This window comes from Thunnus albacares, chromosome 21 (assembly GCF_914725855.1).
Source record: "Thunnus albacares chromosome 21, fThuAlb1.1, whole genome shotgun sequence".
In the NCBI taxonomy this organism is placed as follows: domain Eukaryota; kingdom Metazoa; phylum Chordata; class Actinopteri; order Scombriformes; family Scombridae; genus Thunnus; species Thunnus albacares.
The window spans coordinates 3,038,838-3,056,838 of NC_058126.1; the positions used below are offsets into that span (position 1 = coordinate 3,038,838).

At 40.2% G+C, this 18,001-nt stretch overlaps 1 protein-coding gene across 1 annotated transcript in view; it reads left to right on the plus strand.

Annotated features, from left to right (window-relative positions):
* The window catches only part of LOC122972222 (sodium channel protein type 4 subunit alpha-like), a 245,265-nt gene that overhangs the window by 53,601 nt on the left and 173,663 nt on the right, over positions 1–18,001 (plus strand). The window contains exons 2-5 of the mRNA XM_044339139.1: positions 5,304–5,468; positions 5,894–6,037; positions 8,708–8,826; positions 17,625–17,714. Coding sequence (XP_044195074.1) covers positions 5,346–5,468; positions 5,894–6,037; positions 8,708–8,826; positions 17,625–17,714 — 476 coding nt within the window. The 5' untranslated portion in view covers positions 5,304–5,345. The remainder of the gene's footprint in view (positions 1–5,303; positions 5,469–5,893; positions 6,038–8,707; positions 8,827–17,624; positions 17,715–18,001) is intronic.

The following is an 18,001-nucleotide window of genomic DNA, read 5'->3' on the forward strand; positions in this document are numbered from 1 at the left end:
ACCACGAAGATATAGAGTTCAAAGAGGACAGAGAAATATGGTCGACACAGTCTGTGTTAATCCTGCAGCTCTTGACCAGTGGACCCTTGGATCGATGCCATTTCTTCCACTGAGTCGAGCCACTGTAACGTCTTGTTGAATGTGCATAGTTTTAATTAAATATCATGACGGGCTGTTGCATGTGTGTGAGGGTTTTTTATTAAAGGTGAACTTTCCACCTCCAGTGTGTGTTTCCAGGTGTTTTCAGTGTAAAAAGCAGTATAAACCCTGTAAAAGTAAAAACATCTGCAGGTTAGCAGACCTCTGTAGCTCCTCGTCTCTGCTGGAGACAACGATGACTATGATTGACTTTCTAAAGCCGCATCAGTGACATCTCATGACGTGGTCTTCGATGCTTGGACAGATTTCACATTTTCACGTCACTTCCTTGACAAACACTTTGCAGAGCCTTGAAAGTTACACAGCTTATATTATGACTTATTTTATATGCTAGTCAGTCTATAAATAAAGTTATTTTCAAGTCATATGAGATGAATGTGATGGTTGCAGCATTTTTAAACGACTGAATAGGTAAAATTTTCTGGTCTGCGGAGTGTAAATGACTCTGTTTACATGCTGTTTGTTTATCATACATGGTGCAACCAGGCGACATGTTTTATACGTGTTCATAAAGGAACCTGCATGATACTATCAACACGCGTGTGTAGACGGTAGTGAATGTCTGACTACATGAAACATGAAACATGTAGGGAATTAATGTGTTGTGTCATATGGCTGCAGATTTATGGACACACACACACACACACACACACACACACATTCACAGACAGAACACTGTGGGCTTCGGTGTGTGTGTGTGTGTGTGTGTGTGTGTGTGTGTGTGTGTGTGTCCTTCCTGAGGGCGATGCTTGTTTGGTTGGTGGGTCGTCTATGTCGGTGTTTTGACCCAGAAATCACTCTCTTTCTGTTTCATAACATCGTCGTCTCTTCACTCTCGGTGGCTGCAGTTAAAATCCGTCTGTTACTGAACTTCATCACACACACGTCCAACCGTTCAAACTAACTCACTTTGTATGACGTCTAAATGAAAACGAAAGGACGAAAACCTGCTTCTTTCGAGGTTATTATCCTCCAATAAAAGTCTAAACTAAAAAATGTAAAAATTTAGTTTTCATATCTGCGATAAAAGTTAAAGAAAATGAAATGGCTCGTCTGCAAGATGCAAAAATTTGTATGTTTTACTTTTTTACTTTTCTTTCTCTCCGTTGTATTTTCATTATTAGGCAGCACAGCACTGACATTAAACATGTTGTAATGAGTTCAGTCTTTATTAAAGACTAAAGGTCTGGTTGCAACAGAACATAGTAGTAAACAACAATAACATAAAGACTCAACGGGAAAGAAAACATCATTAAAAATGAGTCAAAAACACTGGAAGCTCTGAACAGATATGAAAGTTTCTGTTCAGTAATTTGCGGAGATTAAAGTGAATTTTTGTGCAACAGAAATTTTTTTTTTTCTGTTCTGTTCTCACGACTTTGGGAATGCATTACGTCAGCGGGGGGGGGGGGGGGTCCTGACAAGTATAGAGGTACAAACAAACGTGTACGTGACCGAGTGTTGGAGCTTAATGGAAACCAGTTCATCAGGAGCTACTGTACTTGACATACGTGTGTGTGTGTGTGTGTGTGTGTGTGTGTGTGTGTGTGTGTGTGTGACTGGGTGGATGACAGCTTTTGATAAGAATGGAAAACAGAGCTAGATTTTCCTTTGATGTGGACACACACACACACACACACACACATGCACAAACACACACACACACACACACACACACACACACACTTCAGAAATCAGATTTGGGAGCTGTGAAGAATAAATGCATGAAGGGTTGAAAAACGAGGCCTGTCTAATCATTCAATTAGGATACAAGGCAGATGGTCTGGACACACACACACACACACACACACACACACACACACACACACACACACACACACACACACACACACAGTTTGTCAGTCTTGCTCTCCTCTGACTTTTGTGACTCTGTGTGTAATCCTATAGTCAATCTCTCTCTCTCTCTCTCTCTCTCTCATTGCAATCTATACTCGATCGCCCTGTTTCCGAGTGTTAATTAGACACTACTGGCGGCCTATATACTTCATTACCTGGACATCCCATAATAATTATCTGACTGTAAATCTGGATATGGAAACATAGTGTTTTACTGCATCGTTCTCACGTTGTATAATTAAAAGTATGAAGATGTGAGACGTGAGGAGTTCAGGTATCAGGACTTGCTGTGGGACGATTCATGACTCCAGGGTTGTGTTTACTGTATTAAATGATATAAGGCTGCAACTAACAATTATTTTCATTAATTGATGAATCATTTTGTCTATTAATTGGCTGTTGTAATTTCTTAGAGCCTGAAGTGACGTCTGCAAATGTTTTGTTTTGTCAGTTTAGTTTCATGCTCGACTCATAAAAGCTTCAAATTCTCCAAATGTTTAACATTTTTCCGTCAAAAATGACCACAAAGATGATTCGTTTATCAAAATAGTTGCAGAATAATTTTCCGTCAATCGACTAATCGTTGCAGTTCTATAATAATAAACAGCTGTGTGTAACAGAGGCGCCGTCTGTCTGCTGTGTTTTTTATGTTTTTCTGAGTAACGAGTGACTCCGATGCTCAGATTAACACAAAGACTCAAAGACCTGAAGTCAAAGTAACACAGTTATTAACTTTAGACAGTCTGAACACTAACATTAACTCTAACAGCTGATGTGGTTCCTGCTCTGAAACATCTCAACTATCTGTGTGTGTTTATATGTTAAAGAGTCTATATTTATATTCTGAGGCTCTACTGGAATATTAAAATAAAAATGCTGCTTTTAGCTTCTCAAATGAGATGATTTAATGCTTTTTTCTGTGTCATACATGACAGTAAACTAATGTATTTGGGTTTTGAACTGTTGTTCTGACAATATCAGACATGTCAAGACGTAACCTTTGACATTTAAACAGGCATTTTCACTATTTTCTGACATTTTGTAGACAAAACAACTAATCGATTAATCGTGAAAATAACTGTGGATAGTGGATACGAAACTGGATTTGGATTCGATAAAATGCTATTTAACTACACAAAGAGCCTTAAATCTTAAAATGAATCCTAAAACAAACAGGAAACCAGTCTTAGTGGAGTCACATGATATCTTCTTCTGGTTGTCATTAAAATGTAGGAGCAGAATCTCGCTAATATGATGGAAAATCAAAATTCGGGTCAGAACTTAATCAAATAAAATTAAAATTTAAGCCTAAATCAAAAAGTACTTCTACAGTAATTCAATTTTAGGATATTTTACATATTCTTCTTGTGATAAATACCCTACTGTACGGCCACCATAACTATCTGTAAAACTAAATGTCACATAACTGTAGAGCTGTTTACATGCAGTAGTTTGGTATCTTGTTATCGTATAACACTCTGCTGTGTCGTGGAGCTTTGTGAAGGTGTTCAGCGTGTCACCGTTGTTAGCGTTCGAGGCGTCGAGCAGCAGAGCAGGTGTGATTGTGCTTCATCAGGTCGTAGAGAGTTTTCAGACTGATTGCCGCCTTCTCAAACGGTCCGAGCTTGCTGGCGGATAATGAGCGAGGTGAAGCCGTGGGCCGTCCGGAGCGGGGGGGGGGGTGGGGGGTTGGGGGGGGGGGGGGACGGTGTCTCAGAGGAACGTAATCATCCTGCCGGTGAAGAAGCCGTTCAATCACGGCTCCGTCCCGACGCTCGGAGACACTCCAGGCACTCGAATCAAACGCTCCTCATCTCATGACTCAAGGATTCAAAATATACTCAACAAGTGTTTTAGCAGGCTGCCCGCAACCAGTTTGTTCTAGTGCCGGGAATTTACCTTCATCACTGGAGGAGAAGGCCACTGTTATTTACATTTTATTTACTATTTCCCCAAAATACTAACAATAAATTGATCCTACTAACCGTGTGTGTGTGTGTGTGATATATATATACATATATATCTTATTCCTCTAGAGCTTTGCAAGTATTTAGTTTCACGATATATCAGATAAATGAAAGAATGTATTTTAGTTTTGACTTATGAGTTAATTGTACTATAAAATAAGTAGTTTGATGCTGTGTGAAATCTGATAAATTGCCTCAAGTGATGTCACTTGAGTCAGCGTCGGCTGCGGTTTGAAAGTAAAATAATCTGGAGGTTTACCTGCTGGAGGCTAACAGCTACTAGCATAACACACCTGAATCTCCAGCTGAACTGTCGGCGGTTGAGCTGCATTGTGGGTAATGTAGGTGTTGCACCCTCAAAACGGAGTAGGGCTACTTTCCATTTTCTTGTGACAACTTTTATTTTAGGCTCGGTTCAGTTAAAATACTGAGAAAAACTTTCGGCTCACAACAACAATAACACACTTTTTTTTTTTTTTTTAGAACTTCTCTTAAAGGGACAGCGCTCCAACAAATGCAACCTCCTCTAATGACAAAATGTGACACTATTATAGCCACGTGATGCCTAATATGTTAGCAGGAATGTTAACAGAATAAAAGAATATATAAACATCTATAATTACACTGTAAACATAAACTCAAGACAACCTTTTGCCAGTCGTACCTTCTTCTTCTATGGTACAACATAGACGATATCTCTGCCTCTGCTGCATCCATTTAGATCCTTTGTTTAAAGACTGTCCGTTGTGAGTCTGACTGTTGTTGGAGTTCAAAGATAAATCTACTGATGAGTCCTTTAAAGGGTTAATTGATAATGACAGTCAGCTGCTGTTAACAGGTAGAACTGGTGCAGTGTTTGACCTCTTATTAGCACTGTTGCAGTTTTTTGTTTGTTTGTTTGTTAAAAGTGACAATAAGCCGCTTGGATGCAACAGTTTCTGCAGCTGTGATGTGGACAGATTCATGTAAAAAAAACAACTTTATCTTTTAAAGAGGAAACTTCTCCAAGAACAGTTTGTTTGATGTTTTCATCATCTGTATAATCCTTCAACACTTTCCTCAATGTATCTTCTTATTGATTATTGGCCAAATGTAGGAAATTTGATGTCCAGATATTTTGAGCAGCTTTTTGAAGTTTGGTAGCAATGTTGTTGAAAGGCATTCTGGGTAATGTAGGAAACCTCTTACTGTAGTAGACAAAAACTTCACCAAAAGCAGAAAAAAATCAGGATTTTAAAGAGTTTCCTATTGATTATTAGTGATGTATTAATCCCGTCTGTGTGTGTGTGTGTGTGTGTGTGTGTGTGTGTGTGTGTGCAGCTGGTATACTGGGCCAGTCAGCAGCAGGATCAGGATGAGAAGATGGCTGGCTGTGTGTTTCCAATGGGACCAGAGAGCTTTCAGCGCTTCACGCCGGACTCCCTGGCGGCCATCGAACAGCGCATCGCCCAGGAGGAGGCCCGACGCAAAAAACACTACCAGGAGGTACACACACACACACACACACGCACACACGCACACACACACACATAGTCTCATCATTTCAGAGGACATTACATTGACTTACATTCATTTCCTGGAGACTTATCCTAACCTTAACAGAGCATAAGAAGGGAGGCGAGTCCCCACAACACGACTGTGTAAACAAATTTACGTCCCCACAACACGAGGAATACCTGGACCACACACACACATACACACACACACACACACGCACACCAAACATCCAGGATGGTTTATCATTAATTAACCGAGTGGAAACAGGAATCAAAAGATTATGATGGAGTGTGAAACTTCAATAAAATAGAGCGATGTGAGGCTGTATCACTGGGCAGATGTTGCAGAGTTGGTGATGTTGTTTGCGTGTGTGTGTGTGTGTGTGTGTGTGTGTGTGCGTGTGTGCGTGTCAGGACCTGGGCGACGTGCAGATCCCCCGGCCCCGGCCCGACCTGGAGGCAGGAAAACAGCTGCCGCGCATCTTCGCCGACATCCCGTCTCATCTGGTGGGCGTTCCCCTGGAAGACATCGACCCATACTACTTCAAAGACCAGAGGGTAGGTCACCCAACGTGTGTGTGTGTGTGTGTGTGTGTGTGTGTGTGTGTGTGTGTTTGTTAGTGTGTGTGTGTGGATGAAGGTTTTTTTGGAAATACCCCTCTCTCTCTCTCTCTCTCTCTCTCTCTCTCTCTCTCTCTCTCTGTCTTTCCTGTTGGAGAATCCCTGGAAGATAAATCGACTCTTCGGTAGCGTACTGTACTGAAGACTAGAGGGGAGGTGACCGTGTGTGTGTGTGTGTGTGTGTGTGTGTGTGTGAGTGTGAGAGAGACAAGGAGAGAAGAAGACAAAATGAAAGCAAGGAAAGAGGAGAGACATTGTGTCCCCTCTCCTTCTCTTTCTCCTCCACAGCTCACCTCCGTCTTCTCTGTTCTTTCCCTGCTTACAGCTGGTATGAACATGTGATCTGTTCCTGGATAACGACGTCTCTAATTTGTCACTTTCTCTCTCTCTGTCCTTTCTGTCTTTTTCGCTGCTCTCTAGTGAAGTTTCTCTCTCCGGGGAGTTTTCCTCATCCTTCATTCCTTTCTGTCTCTCTCAGTTTCTCTTTTCCTCACGTTGCCTCTCTCTCTCTCCTCTCGCTCTCTCTCTCTCTCTCTCTCCGTTTAGCTCAGGTGTGTTTGTCTCCTCTGGGTTTTAACTAGAAAAAGCATCATCCAGGGTGAACACACACACACACACACACACACACACACACACACACACACACACACACACACACACACACACACACACACACACACAGTTTTTGGGTTTTAGCTAGTGCAGGGTTTCAGGATTTTATCTCAAACTGAAACATAATGTTCATTTTACTTTTATTGGGATTTAAAGGTTTATTTCAACCGTACATAGTTACCGTGGGTGTAGATCCTTCTGTGGTAGCCATGATGGTTAATCCAGACGCTACTTCCTGTGTCAGAGACCAGCATTTGAAATAATCATGAATAATCATGTTTATTTGTAAAGCTGGAGGAGTCAAATGTCTGGACTCACTGTCTCATTCAGGGGAAGGGATCAGTACTGAACGTTGTTTTGCACGAGTCCTCGTTGCCCCAAATCTCTATAACAGAGCTGACTGCTGCGTCTCGCACGCTTGTAGCGTCCACACAGGAAGCGTGTCTGCTGCGGCGCTTCTGCCACTGGCAGCCTTATCTTTCTATCGTGTTCCTTGTCTATTTCTGCTGAGAACTGCACGCATCAAGGCGAGACCTCGAATCTCTAGATGAAGCGACGCAGCAGCCTCGCGTGAGTCTGTCTCCCGCGGGCTGTGTGGCTGCTTTAACCTGTTAACATGGCGCCGAAATGAAAAGCAAGAGGTTCCGCGACGCACACGCGCTGCTAACGCATCCAGTGTGTCCCAGGCGTTAGCACGACCCACAGAGTCACAATAATCACCACAGTTATAGGACGTACGTTGAAATAAACCGAAATTCTCCTCAGAGTTGCATCTGTAGATTTTAGTGCGGAGGAGTGTGGAGGCTGGTATGAACTTCTTTAGCAGGTTCTCTCTCTTTTTTCATTCTTCATACAACTATTTCTGCCACTTTTCACGTGGACGACCGAGTGCAACACGACAAATTCCTCCCAGGAGAGACGGTCTGAAAATGAGCAGCATTATTCCGCCTTCATGTGCGGCTCCCGAACAGATATAAACACTTTTACCTTCAGATGTGGTCGGATGGGAATGTTGTACAAACATTTTTTCCGTTCCAGAAAGGACAGAAGTTCACCACCAGAGACAGGGTTAACATCCTCCATGTGTTTAGGTTTAGACTACAACAACACTTTGGTTAAAGGAATAGTTCAACATTTTGGGAAATGTGTGTATTTCTTGCTAAAAGTTAGATGAGAAGATTGAAACCGTTTTCATGAAGCTACTGCTGGTTGTTTTTTTTTTAGCTTAGCTTAGCATAAAGACTGGAAACAAGGGTAAACTGTTAGCGTCTGACCAAAAGTAACGAGAACAGCCTGCTGGCACATCTAACGCTCACTAATTAACATATTATATCTCAGTCGTTTAATCTGTACCATGAATCAGCTGCAACTAAAGATTATTTTTCCGATTAATCTATAAAATGTGAGAAAATACTGAATAACGTCTGTTATAATTTCACAGCCCAAGTTGACGTCTTCATATGTCTGGTTTTGTTTGATCAAAGATGCTCTGTTAACTAACTGTAGGAGACACGAAAAACACATAAAATCCTCACATTTGAGAAGCTTGAACCAGTAAATATTCTGAGCGACTCATCTAAAAACGCTCATACTTCTCTGTCAGTCCATGAAATCTGCGGTTTTTGTGTCCAAGTCAGAGGCTTCAGCCAAAAAACACCAAACAATAGCTGCCTCAATTTACAAAAAAAAAAAAAAATGACACAAAGAATGAGAACAATTCACTGTCTTTTCCAACAATATGTCTAGACAGTGTTCCCAAAATAACACTGGAAGTCTTTTACCTTTTGTTTAAAATGTTGATGTCTTGTCGTTCTCAGAATAAAACTACATCTTCTCCAAATGTATCTGTTATATTGTGAAAACATAGTATCATGAATGCATTTATTTCTTCTGTCTTACCCTGTTTCAACATATATAAAATAATGTTTGTAGTTTATTTTCCAACAATATATCTACTAACATATACTTTTCCTCTTTCTTTTTCTTCTCTTGCAGACCTTCATAGTCCTGAACAAAGGGAAGGCCATCTTCCGTTTCAGTGCCACATCAGCTCTCTACATCTTCAGCCCTTTCCACCCCATCCGCAGAATCGCCATCAAGATCCTGGTTCACTCATATCCTTACGCAGTCCTGTATGTTCACTCTGCATGATGGCGTCTGTACGATACGCTACTGACCGCAGGGAGATATCTGCAGGGAGCTCAGAGGTCAGAGGTCAGTCACAGAGCGGCACCGAGGGCGACTCTGAGGGCAGTGTGGCTGTAAACACAAACAAATAGACGGAGGTCGGGTTGGTTTGTCGCTGCGGGCGTCTGAAGCCGCGTCACAGCTTCGGTCTCATGTTGTTGTGTGTTATATCGTTGCAATGAATGATGGGAAGCGAGAGGAATCCTCATTAGGACATACAGCTATGAAGTTATAGCGTAAGTGACGTATAAATATTTAAAACTGACAGAAGATGATGTGTGTGTTTGTTTATTTATCTGTTTATTGGTTTATTTAACAGGGACATTAATAAACATTGGTGTAAATGTGCCAGACGCTACTCTTCATCTGTAGATCTTTAAAAAAAGAATATATGAGTTAAAATTACAAAGTTATTGAGATCATAATATTTATAAGCACTCAGGGCAATAATAAAAGGAGAAAAGCATATTAATGTTAATAAAGAATATACAGTAGACGTTATACTAGACTGTCAGGTAGTAATTAAAACACAAACACAATACAAGACAAGCAAAGCAATGAAATGTGAATATTAATGTTAATATAAATATTGACTGAGCAGCGTTATTAGACACTAATCGAAACATACAAAGCAGAAACATCAAATACATGAATGTATTAAACAGACAAACAACAGACTGAGTGAATAAATGAATCATGTGACTTAAACGTCACTGAAGAGCTGTAAACATCAGATCTGTGTGGAGCGATGATGAGGAGGAGGCTGTAACCTTCCTCACATCAATACATGAAACTAACAGAAACGTCATATTTCCATCATGTTTTACATCGTTTCAGCTTTGACTGTCGCTCTGTTAATGATGTCATCTCGTTGTGTCTTCTTCTTCTTCTGCGACGGTTTAACGGCACCGACTGGAGGATTAGTTTATCTGCTGATTCATTTTCATTTTCTTTTGCCAATTTTCTGGAAGTTTGGTTAAAATCTGCATTTACAGTTCGATGGAAACAGCTTCAAGCAAACTGACAGCTGACATAAAAAAACATGTCTGCTAAGTTTCACACTCTCTATTTATCATAGTGCAGACGTAATGTTGTATCGGCATCTTTATGAAAAAGATTTGACCTGCAATCAAACAACTCTTTGAAAAAAAATAAAGATACAAACACTAAATACACACTAACACCTGATCTGAGACATTCAGACTATATACAGTACGGATCTACATGATCACGTGATCACTAATGATCACATGATCACATGATCACATGCAATTAAACGATTATTTTCATTTTCTCGATTAGTCGATTGGTCTTTAAAATGTCAGAAAATGGTGAAAAATGTCGATTTCTGTCTCCGAAAGCTCAAGGTGACACATTTGAGAGGCTTCAATCAGAGAATTTTAACTTTCAGTGATTAATCGATTATCAAAATTAAATTTCTGTCGATCAACTAATCAATTAATCGACTAATTATTGCAGCTCTACACAACGACCATGTTTTGTATTTGGCCTCTCTTGCTTTTTTTTCTCTCTTTCTCGGCAAAGATGTCAAATTTTGGCGTCATTTAAATGTGTTTTGATGGATAAAACAAATGTTTAAACACCAGAATCCACCAAATACAGAAAGTACCAGAAGAGTTTAACCAACTTTATCTTCAGCAGCGTTACGACAGCGCGGCTCTCTGAATGCGTCTCTGCTCTCAGTTTAAAGATCTGGAGCGTCTGTGCTGACAGGTTAGCATACACAACGGTCTGTGATGGGTTATATGCAGTTTAGCTTATACTATGTTGAGTGATCGCAGGCTTTAACTGCAAAACAAAACACGTCTTGTACTCGTTATTTCAACATTAAATCCTGACCGACTATATGATGCTAAAACTAAAAGATGAATTAGTGTTAAATTTGCTTTGGAGTTGATTTATTGAGGCTCTAATAGGGTTTTTAATGTCATTTGTGATTTGTTTACATGGTTATTAATGGTTAGTTTGTATGTAAAGTTTATTAAATGAATCATTAACACCTTCAGCTGGACTCAGTATGACATCACCAGTTAATAAAACCTTGAGAGAAACTATGGATTTAAAGATGAAGTGATAATAGTGAACTCCTGTCCTGCTAAATGACTTTAATGTTGATGGGCTCTGCATTAATTAAGTAAAGATAAATGTAACGGTGATGATATTCTTAAAGAATATGTGATTCATGGAGTTTAGTTTAGACTATTTTAAATGAAACGTGCAACAGTTTAGCATTAAGATCAATTATCAGGATCAATCATAGAGATTATAGGCTGTTACATAATATTAATCACGTTATCAATTATATTTACTGCTCTTTAACCGTGTTTAGCTGCTTTACATTGTCTTTACCTCCTGAATCCTCTCTGAAAGTGAAGAGTTTATACTGGATCCTACAGCTGGACGCTTTCCAGACACACGTAAAGGAATAACAGTGACTCTTTGTGTGTGTGTGTGTGTGTGTGTGTGTGTGTGTGTGTGTGTGTGTGTGTTTGAATCAGAGAGCTCGTCTTGTTGGTTGTATTTCTAAGCCAGATATCATCCTGAGCTGTCTGCAGAGCCATAAACATGACCAGTAAATATTACCCAGCCTTCATCAAGGTGGTTTCTGCTCTCTCTCTCTCTCTCTCTCACACACACACACACACACACACACATACACACACACACACACACACACACATATATACACACAGTGCATGGGAGGTTGGGCCAAAATCTGAAACCCTTTTCAGACAGTGGATACATACATTAACACTGCCGGCTTCATCTTTCTCGTTAAGTGAGGAGCTGCTGCTTCCAAATTGTTTTCCCAGTTTGTTTTCCTATTTCATTTTGTCTTTAAAGTGGCTATAATCGATATAATCAATATTTTTTATAACTCCACAGTCTGATCTGTCAGTGTGTAATGTGTTTGGCTCGTAGTGATGAACCTACAGAGAATTATCAGTGACTCTGCAGCTCCTCTCGGCTTTACGGAGCTTTATAGTGAGTTTCAGCTCATTGTTTATCTGTCCGGCTGCAACTTTACTGTTCTGGTTCACTCTCAGCGTCTCTCATAGCGTCGTTTTCAGAGGAAAAGCTGTAAAAAGCTGCTGTACACTACCTGCTCAGCACCAAACAGACACAGTTAGCTGTAGACTAGCTGGTGAACATAGTGGAGCATTTAGCAGCTAAAGAGCCAGATATTTCCCTCAGGAGTTGGTAGAGAGTAAAAACAGAGCTAAAAGAAACTTAATGTTAAGACTTAATACTCCTAAAAACAAGTCTGACATCACAGACACACACATTTAAAAAATATGAAATATATTTTGCAACACATTACGATGCATCTGAATATAACTAGTCTAACCTACTGTATAAATAATTAAAATGTTTGAAAATAAAATACCTTAAAAAAGAAATAATTTTAACTGTCATGAGACAACTAAAGGATATAAAGTTTTGCAGATGTAAGATTCTTTTTTTACAGGGTTAGGGAGGGTTAGGGTTAGGGTTAGGGAGGGTTAAGGTTAGGGTTAGGGTGAGGTTAACCCTAACCTTAAATGAGGGACAGTTTAAACTTAACACTCAACGTTTTGTGCAAAATCTGAAGTAATTACATTTATAGAGTGTATAGAAAGACATCTGTCAGTGTTTACTTCATCTTGTGAAATTTGTAGCAAAAACAAAAGCATTGCATTTTATATTTTTTCTCATTATAACTCAACTGGCCTAAAAATATGTGAAAACATTAGTTTAACTTAACATAACAAGGAAAACATGTGATTTTGGATGATGGTTGGATTACCTCCAGCTGTGGGATTTCGGCCTGCCGTCAGTCCCTTTCCCACACGCCGCGAGCTCCAGACGCCACGCCAACATGACAGATATTACTTCACACCCAAAACTCAACAAACCCCCATCACCTCACCTCACACTCCTCTATTTTTACCGTGGGAGGTGGCTACTGGTGTTGAGAGATGTCGCGCCGGCGGACACGCCGCTGTTGTCAGGGGGATAAGTAGGTGAAGAGGTCTGCAACGGAGGTGTGGTGATGCTGATGTGCTGGGTGTGTATGTGTGTATGTGTGTGTGTGTGTGAGTGTGTTGTGTGTGGGGGGGTGTCCCTACAACTCGTGGTGATGGAGTAGACTTATAGTATGTGTGTGTGTGTGTGTTTGTGTGTCAGTGTTTTTTGATCAAGTGTGTTCTGGATTGCGGCCCGACCATGGTGGCGCCACAGTGACAAGCTGTGGTGTGAGGCGGACACACACACACACACACACACACACACACACGCACACACACACACACACAGTTCATTTAGTTGCAGATTGTGTTTTTGCTGTTTTCTCAGTTTAAACGCCAAACACAGACTGTTTGGACTACATATCCCACTGGGCTTTGCTCAGAGGGATTTTTGGTTTTGTGTCCCATGAGGCTTTGCTGTGGGACCCCAAAGCTGCACTGCAACAACCAGCTGTGTGTCTGAAGTGTTTTCATTTAAACTGTGTAAAAAAGAATTCACTGGCTTTTTAACAGTGATGTTTAGTAGATTATAATCTGTATTTTAATGGCATTTGATGACTATATTTTCAATATATAACTGCTTAAAAACATGCAAACAGTGAGATCGTCTTACAAAAATTAGTGCATTAGTACTACAGTGATGGTTCGTCTGTATGTGAGCTTTAATGTCACATCCAGTAGCTTTAAATCATGTTGCATTAATTTTATATTAGCACAAGGTAAAACACAGTGTTTGCAAGTCTCAAGTCCTTTGGTGTCGTCTAAGCAAACTGCACGTCATTTGTGAGACTTTCCAGCTGTTAAAATGACACACTTGAACATTTTTCATTTAAAACTGTGTTAATATTGTTTAAAAACAAGCTGAGAGGAGCTCAGTGCTGGTTTCTGCTGCTGCCATGTGAAGTAGTCACATGTTAACTGTGGTTTGATCTGTTTTCATGATAGAACAGGATGTTCCGGTTCAGTGTAGGTTGTTGTTGTTGTTGTTGTTGTTGTGGGCAAGTATGTGGCTCATAAATAAGACTTGTGGGATTTTCTTTTAACAGATCAATCATAAGATGAGACTTTAAGGATGAACTGCAGTGATTTTGTGTTTCCAGTCGTTCTCTGTGTAAGAAGCAGTATTAAGCCTTTTGTGGCTCCAGAGGGAGCTGCTGTGAAATCTGATCAATCACTTCGAGTGATGTCACTTAATAATACGTTTATTTATAGAGCAGTTTTCAAGCAGTAAGCATAAAGAGCTTTCAAGTGAGAAACTCAAACATAAACAACATTTAGGACAATTGCAAGAGGTAGAAGACAATTAGTTATAATATATAAGTATTAAATATAAACAGGACCAGTCAACAGTTTGGACTCACCGTTCTTCTCTCTTCAATGAAAGTATGTTCAAACTTTTCACTGGTACTGTATGTAGATATATATATATATATATATATATGTATATATGTATATATGTATATATATATATATGTATATATGTATACTATATATATATAACTCTGATATATATATACAGAAATAACTCGCAGACATTAATTAACATTAGGAAGGAGTGAGGAGAGAGGAGAGAGTGAGGAAGAGTGAGGAAGGAGTGAAGAGGGAGTTAGGAAGGAGTGAGGAAGAGTGAGGAAGAGTGAGGAAGAGTGCGGAAGGAGAGAAGAGGGAGAGAAGAAGGAGTGAAGAAGGAGTGAGGAAGGAGTGAGGAAGGAGAGAGGAAGGAGTGAGGAAGGCGAGAAGAAGGAGAGAAGAAGGAGTGAAGAAGGAGAGAGGAAGGAGTGAGGAAGGAGTGAAGAAGGAGTGAGGAAGGAGTGAGGAAGGAGAGAAGAAGGAGAGAAGAAGGAGTGAAGAAGGAGAGAGGAAGGAGAGAGGAAGGAGTGAGGAAGGAGTGAGGAAGGAGAGAGGAAGGAGTGAAGAAGGAGTGAGGAAGGAGTGAGGAAGGAGAGAAGAAGGAGAGAAGAAGGAGTGAAGAAGGAGAGAGGAAGGAGTGAGGAGGGAGAGAGGAAGGAGTGAGGAAGGAGAGAGGAAGGAGTGAAGAAGGAGTGAGGAAGGAGTGAGGAAGGAGTGAGGAAGGAGTGAGGAAGGAGTGAGGAAGGAGTGAAGAAGGAGTGAGGAAGGAGAGAGGAAGGAGTGAGGAAGGTTGCTCGGCATCTCCAAGACTCAGCAAAACAGGAAGTTATCAATAAGATAGAAGCTGATTGGCTGATTACTAATAATATATTTTTAAGCAAAAACTAAACCAAACAGTTTCAAGTTGAAACTTCTAGTAGTTTTAGATTATTGATAGATACAGATTGATTAAAGGGGGAAATTAGAGGGTTAAAGTTGAAATGGTTTGATCTTTAATGACTAAAGCTGAGAGTACGTCGTTCTCATTAAACAATGACAGAAAGACCGAGAGGAAGGATGTGAGGAAGAAGAGAGAATGAAGGAGAAACACAAATGTGGAAAGAAGGAGAAAAAGGTGGATGTGGGAGGTGTAATGACATTACCGGTACGGTGGCCTGGGAGGTCCATAACAGCAGGGCTATCATTACGGCGTAATTAGCTCCTGGCTCTGCGGTGGCGGCGGCGGGGGGACATTTGCGTTGTTTGTCAATCTGTAACCGTATTATCTCGCCGCCTGCCACCGCGCTCCAGCAACATCATTACAGCCGGCACTCAATCAACAATTACCCCGCCGCTCAGACAACTTTTTCAGCTCAGAGTTTGGGCCGCTTTCACACAGGGAGTATGTTCCTTCTGCCAAATTACAATAATTATGATTCATTTATAGCCGTGATTGACAGCTGAGCCACGTTGCACAAAGTCTCTCTCCCACCTCGTCGCGTGTAGCGTGCCGAACGAGGCAGGTGAAGGTGATATTTAACATGTATTCGCTGGCTTCTGACAGTTTGGAAAGTTACTGCTTCCCCATTATATGATGATTAGACAAGAGCAGGCCCCCCCCCCCTTTTTTTTTCTCCCATCGGTGCTGTTAATGGCATATTAATTTGCTGTATTGAATGTGGCAGGCATCAGCAGGAAGGGAGCGGTGAAACACACATGCTCGCTCCGTACGCAGCCTTTCAGTTCACTTCGTCTTTATTTAGCACTAATGGGAAATCAGTGAAAGGTATTTCAAAAAAAAAGCTTGTGTAAAAATCACTTTGGCATGTAGTCAGTACACACATGGCAGCAAAAAAAAAAAAAAAAAAGAGACGTTTATACATTTAAATTTCAGGCGTTAAGCTGACAATCTCCAGAGAGACTCACAGTGAGAGAACAAGTCATAAAAGCTTCAGTTACAATGAACATATTTCCATTTTACATTTGACTTGCTGCTCTTATCCACAGAAAAGTGCAATGAATGGACTGTTTCTCTATCTGGAACACATTGTCCTCTATGCTAAACTCCACCTACCTGCTACCTGACAAACTATGAAAACTATTTACAGATTTCAGGTTATTGCAGGTCAAATTTCTGACTCTTATGACAGTTTTAGTGATTTTTTTTTTTTTTTTTTATCTCATAAATAATAGATTTTCTTGCCAACAGTGCAGTATTGGGAGTGAACCTGTAGACAATCATATCTACTGATTATAGAAAGAAAAACAGACTACAGGCGGTGTATGAAATGGAAAATATCAACCTGTAGACTGAAATTGCAGAGAAAAAATGAAATAAAATGAATTAAACTGGGAAATAAATGTTTGTTTAACAATATTCTGTAGGAATCCACTTTTTATTAATTCATCTTATGTTTATTTTTTTTCCAATTTCTTGTCAGTTATGTTTTTGCAAACTTCTACAATTTAAAAAAGAAAACAATAAGTTAAAAAAAGGGGGTTTCCGTCTCTTGATTCAAGTCCTTGATTTGTTTTATTATATAGACGTATATTAACACAGCTGCACATGTGATCTACAGTAGGCTGGTGCTGTAATTACATGTGTGACGGCTGAAACACCTGAAAAAATGTAGCTTTACCAGCTTTCCAGTAGGGGTGTGCCCGAATACAAATACGTTATTCGGCAAAGCACAAATAGTTGGGTTTTTACAAATATTTGTTTCATACAAATATTTTATTTGTTATTATGATTTGTTTGCGGGAAGAAAAAAAAAACATGTTAAATACCAGCGCGCAGGTCGGTTACATCACTCAGTGTCTCTCCTCTGCTCCGCTGTGACGTCTATCAGCAGGTCTCAACAAGGGGAGTCACATCCACCTGCTACATGACGCACATTTCCTAATTTGGACATCAGTCCCGGAGTTGGGGGAGTTCCCCAGAGATAAAGCTGAACTACTGACACAAATGAAGCGCTCCCAAGGGAACACTTATTGTAACATTTATATTTTCTAAAATTAAAAGCGTAATAAAAACAAAAACAGGATTTTTAAGCCTCTTTCCACTTTTATTCGAATACAAATACAAATAATTTTGCTGCCTCAACAAATACAGATAGAAATAAAATACTGGGCTCTCTGCACATCTCTACTTACCAGCTTTCCAGTAATGTTTTTTGTGTCTTACAGTGTTTTATAGTGTCGTATCTTACAGCTACGAAGGTGTGATCCCTCACTGGCTTCCCACCAGCAGACACAGCAGGCAGGCAGTGAAAACAGTTAAAATGTTTTTATCGTCACGTACCTGCACTGTATAGATGTGTTGTTGCTACAGGTGTGTTTATGATGATCTTATTCCTTAACCTGCTCACATTATTCAGTTTATTCATCATGTGCACCATCCTGACCAACTGTTGCTTCATGGCCATGTCGGAGCCGGCGTACTGGGCCAAATACGTAGAGTAAGTACACCTGGAAACTGTCTGTCTTTCTGTGTTGTGTGTTTTTGTGTCTTTAACTCAGAAGAAAAAAACACATTTTGGAGTCTAACTGCTGTTAAATGCAGCACTTTGAGTAAATGTCAGTACACTCACTGGTCTGCTGGGTTAATGCCCCGTAGTGGAGGTTGAAGACATTTGGAATAAACAGCTGGACTGGAATAAATCAATCACAGAAAATTGTTGAGCATTTTGCAGGCAATGGTAAAATCAAAAGGTGAACAAAGCAGTTTAACAATAAGAACCTTCAG